Genomic DNA, 5,249 nt, shown 5'->3' with positions numbered 1-5,249 from the left:
ATGAAGAGGATTTTGGGTTTTACTCTCCAACTTTCCAATTTGAAAGTGAGAAGTGAGGAATTAAATTCCTCTTTGGATATTTATTCACTTTTCAAGTGAATAATCAATTAGGGCAAATAACCAGCCAACCTAGTTAAACCCCGAATCGACCCAAACGAGAACAGGCTATTCCTATAAATAGGAATTCATCTATGGCAAAGCTGCCAGAAATTAAAATAAATCAATTAAAAAGCCCGAAAACCCAAAAACACAAAAATTACCTTAACAACTTTCACGACAATGCGAACCTCTAAATGCACAGACACGCTTACTGATCTAATCACATAATGCAAATGAGTTCGAATTTAATAATCACTGAAAGGTTTAATTTAAACATTTTAATAAAGGATACGTCGACCATACAAGGACGACATTGGTAAAATATGAATGGTTGAATGACTAACTCCATGTGCCACTGCCAGGGATATAAATCATGCACACTAAACAACACGATCAAGTGCAATTGCATATAATAACATAGTCGAAGCAATAAATGTATTAAATCACCTAATTTAACCATTTATTTTATTATATTAAAATAATCTATTTACATCACTCACGTTCGCAAAAGGCATAGCAACGCAGGAATGAAGTAAATAACCATAGCATTAAATCCATCACATAACAAAATCAGAGGTATGTCCAAATACCAGATAACCAGATAACATCATAAAACACACTGTCATCTCAAAATGGCATCATCATGCAATATGCTTAACTGAACAACATAGTAGTCTAAAATCCATGATACTGGAATCAAAGTGTAGCATCTGACCCTCGGGTCCTCTCAAATGTAAACATAACATGAGTAACAAATATCTCTCTAATCAAAAATATAACAAGGTAAATGCCTGCAGCACATAACCAAATAAATCAACATGGACAATCCATTTCTAATCATTAATGCATTTAATAAAGATTGATTACTCTGCATTAAAAAGGCATTTAAAACACATAAGCAAACACAATTATAAACATGACTAACCACTGCTACAGGAACCTAGTCCAGTGTAGCATGGTAAAAGAACATAGTGCAATCTCTACACACATCTCAAGGCAATCATGGAACAACCTCATGATACCACATCGATCCTGGTAACCACTGGCACAAACCTCAGTGAACCAAAAATCACATCATAATCTCAAAGATCAGTCAAAAGCATAATCAAAGCAACTGATACAGAAACATAAATCCAAACACCTCAACGGTGTAGACCACTTAGGGTCACAATCATGATCCATCACAACAAAAGATTAGCAAAGGTGCATCCATCAGGACGACTTACAAAAGTCAAATGGGATAGGCACTACACATTGCTTATTGCCAAAAACATCACGTGGCTCCACACACATTTTTCCCTCCTTTTCAAAAATATTTTATTTATAATTTCATCTTTGTAAAAGTATTATCTAATTAATTAATTCAAACTTTCTTTAAGTTTCATGCTTTTAAAGATAAGGAGTGAAATATATACTTTATAATTATTTCCTATGATTATTGAGCAACCACTACTTACCAAAATATTAAGTATTAAATAGTCAAAGTTGACTTATTTTTCTAAGCTTAATTTCTTCCTTAGAGTGTAATTATTTAAGAGTGACCAATAAATAGTGATACATCTACAAGATTGAGTCAATAAAAGAAAGAACATGATTCACACTTTAAGTGTAGTAAAATTGGATAATATATTCACAAGAATCAAAAGAAAAGTTTGTGTCTTGTCCCTTAGTATTGGCCAATGGCTAAGGGGCAACATATATGCGCCCTTTCCACTTGTTTTTAGTATAAGTGCATTGTATTTACACTATGGAACGGTACATTCTCATGACATCGTTCTAGTTTCTAGTGGCACCATGGTATTTACACTATGGAACGGTGCATTCTTGTGGCACTGTTCTAGTTTCTAGTGGCACCATAGACAGCACCCTAGTATTGTTCTATATAATTAAGAAGATTAGACATCAAATCAATATCTAGTACTTATAACAACCCATTCATGAACACTTTATCTTCTTAGAACACTTTATCTTTTAAAACTTTTTTTTATCTTTTAACTACACATGGGCTAAAATAATTCTGATTAGACAGTTCATTTATATTTATTCAATAACTTAAAATTTACAAAATAAATAACTATATTGAGATTTTGAATTTAATAAATAAATATTAAAATTGTCAAATCACAGAAACATTTTAGCTCCTACATGGACATTAATTTTTACCACGGATACTGCTATGAATGGTGTATTTCTTTATAAGACTTTCGAAGTTTTTTGTGATCCTTCTACCATTCTGATTTGACTCTCTCAGTACTATTTATCTTGATATTTTATCTTTCCACCTTATCATGCCAGAGGGAATCCCATAAAGTTTTCTCCTTTTCATTGTCAGTGCTGCTTCCCCGAGATCTATAAACACAGTAAAAGCAAGAGCGACACATCTGCTTAGATCTGCGAAACTTTGCTTTCCATCTACTTATTCCAGTGGTGGGGCACAGTGGACCTTAAAATAGTCATGTCCAGTCCTTTATAATATCAAGTTTCTTGGCATAAGATATTATTTATGCAGACAATTGTACATAGCGTCACTCGACCATTAAAAACAATAAATACGAAAGTTGCTTTGCAAGTGAAAAGAAACGGGCACACCAAGCCGCTATGAAGAAGGGTACAAACTGGGGAAACGGGATTTACAGCAATTTTCTACCCATAATACAAAATGGGGAACACATCTCAAATTAAGGATGGAATTCTCTGGAAGTTAAGATGCCAGAGATATTCTTACCCAAGACGAGGGTAGAAAGATTAAATGGGTACATTACAGAAGAATTCCCAGTCCAAATCTGATGCGAAAACATGGCATGAACTTTTTCAGTGGGATGAGTTCCATCCCAAAACACATGCTCGCTTGTATCGTTGCAAAACATCATTTGTGGCTGTGTCTTTCCACATCTCACTTGCACATTCAACATTCCTGATCCACAACATGCTGTCGCTGTATCCTTAAATCCTGCACCCACAAATTTGCACAGTAGTTAGTGCATGACATTAATTGATAACAATGAGTAAAAACCTTAAAAGAAAGGCATTTAAGGGTTTTTCTTACCATAAACTTTAGGATTTTGCAATATGTTCATAAAATAATTGAAAGTATTGAGTTGAATGATGGACGCCCCGTCTAATTTTTGGTTAAGGTGAGCCACCAGTGCCTTGAAAGCAGTGTTATATGCAACAGCCAGCTGATTTGCTACATCCAGACATGCACCTTTGGCTATACCGTATGCAGCATATCTTGTATTAGGAGTACATCCCACAGCTGGAATGTTAAACACGAGGAATTTCCTTGCCCCGCTATTATAAAGCCTCTGTCAAATCACATATCAACAACATGATCATTGGCATGAATTTTCCACTTTAGTGTTCTTAGATTGATTATTTCTGAAATCAATTGTGTATTCTAGTCGTTAAGATTCACAATCCATTAAACATTAAATCATTGAATGAAGCCTGAAATGTAACTTCACTGTTACATAACCCTAAATGAAAAGGGTAAAACCCTTTTGAGATAAATGAATGAAAAACCTGCAACTTACTGCTATATACTGATCGAAATTGGCGAGCAACATCCTCACAAAGTGTTGAGGAGTAGTAGTATTTTGAAAAGTGGTGTTAGCAATGTAGGCTCCAATATCATTCGATCCAACTGTAATGCAATACAGAGACTTGCCCAAGTGCAATTTAGCTTGGGAAGCTCCAGATGCGTTTGGTCTAGTTAGAATATAAGAATAGTGCTCGAATTGCTTCACTTGGTGACTCAGGGGGATAATATTCTGTGACATTACATAGAACTTCCTCAGTGATTATATAACAATAAAAAGGAAAATTTAAGTGGTTCATAAAAAATAGAAAGGATTTCATGGTTTATTCAGATAAATATTCTGAAAATCAATTGCTTATGTTTCTAATCAGTGTTTTAAATTAACCCACTAGCAATAAAATAAACTTCAGAGTAACGAAAAGAAGCCATAATCATTTGGTTTAGGAAACAATCTAAAACTGCCAAATCCATTTATATCTTTTCAAGCAAAACTCTTTTTCCCAGCGGCCAAATGAAATTAGAGTGGTTGCAAAAGTGAGAAATAAAAGAATGGGAAGGAGAACAGACCGATTCAGCGCCTGTTGAATCAAGCAATCCGCTACCTGCTGATGCAAAATTTATCCCTTTGCTAAAATTGGCGTTTGGTTGCAGATATGGAGGAGGATATGGGAGACCCAAGTAAGTAGCTGCAGCCAAATCAATGAATCATATACAACTCGCATATTCTGTGTAAAACCCGGATTAAAGTACCTGAACTAGAGAAAAGAAAAAAAATTAAAAACAGAGCATTTAGGTTTGTAGCAACAAAAATTTATACAAACCAACGAAATCGAAAGCAGTGCGGCCATTGGTAAAGCGACCAGTTGGGTGGGGGAAAAAGGAGACGCCATAAGGTTCGAAGTTTGCGCGCGCTTTGCAGTGAGGAATGTAATTGTTGTTCCCTGCATCTCCTAACGAATCTCCAAACACAAACATGGCGGGCACATAAGGCTTTTTTTTAGCAGCTACAGAAGAAATGGTTATCCACAGTCCAACGAAAATACACAGCATTGATTTCTCCATTCTTCCCCTAAAATCCATCATATCGCAGCGAGCGCGGCCACTCAGTGTCTTACTCGTTCGCCTATTTATTATCTCAGGTAGGTAAGGGATGAGAAGAATTAGGAATCCCGTGAAAATGTTTACGAGATTTTAATGAGGGCACAGAATTCAAAGTTTTAGTGGAGTTTTGACCCTACGGAGAGTGAGCGATGAGATTGCAGAGATAACTCATCATGCGGGGTCCACTGCTTCACTGCTGAAAAGCATTCACATCGTCTAAAACGATTTTCTTGTTCGCATCAATATCACGTATTTCTTGACAGTAGCATTGCACAATGCACAAACCATTAAATGCTGACATGAAGATGATGCCAGTGCTTGAGGGGCCCACAGTTTGAAGCAGGCCAAGCTTTACAAACTTGGAACATTCTTTCAAAGCTTCTGATGCTTGGCCAATGTCTATCCAGTCATGTGTTTAAATTTTTTGTCTTGTTGAGTGCAAGGCTCAAAGACATCATAAGGGATGAGGTCGGGATTGTGCTCCGAGCGAATTTGGCAATGTGGATGCTCC

At 36.0% G+C, this 5,249-nt stretch overlaps 1 protein-coding gene across 1 annotated transcript; it reads right to left on the bottom strand.

Annotated features, from left to right (window-relative positions):
* Positions 1-2,484: 2,484 nt before the first annotated feature.
* Positions 2,485-4,738, bottom strand: LOC149545906 (GDSL esterase/lipase 6-like). The gene is made up of 5 exons (XM_089790878.1): positions 4,459-4,738; positions 4,205-4,323; positions 3,633-3,869; positions 3,146-3,404; positions 2,485-3,049 (listed from the first exon to the last, which is right to left on the bottom strand). Exons 1-5 carry the CDS (start codon positions 4,718-4,720, stop codon positions 2,778-2,780), a joined length of 1,149 nt encoding a protein of 382 aa, XP_089647004.1. The 5' UTR covers positions 4,721-4,738; the 3' UTR covers positions 2,485-2,777.
* Between the last annotated feature and the right edge of the window lie 511 nt (positions 4,739-5,249).

The sequence above is a fragment of the Cupressus sempervirens genome, chromosome 7 (assembly GCF_028749045.1).
Source record: "Cupressus sempervirens isolate cs-2001-9-10 chromosome 7, ASM2874904v1, whole genome shotgun sequence".
Lineage (NCBI taxonomy): Eukaryota > Viridiplantae > Streptophyta > Pinopsida > Cupressales > Cupressaceae > Cupressus > Cupressus sempervirens.
This window is presented reverse-complemented; position numbering and strand designations above follow the sequence as displayed.

Excerpts from the sequence above, each read along its gene's own strand:
- LOC149545906 (XM_089790878.1), bottom strand. The coding sequence starts at position 4,720 with ATGATGGATTTTAGGGGAAGAATGGAGAAATCAATGCTGTGTATTTTC. Across the intron at positions 3,405-3,632 it reads ATTTCGATCAGTATATAGCA|AGGCTTTATAATAGCGGGGC; the intron begins GTAAGTTGCAGG and ends GTGATTTGACAG. Across the intron at positions 3,050-3,145 it reads GCAAAATCCTAAAGTTTATG|GATTTAAGGATACAGCGACA; the intron begins GTAAGAAAAACC and ends TTGTGGGTGCAG.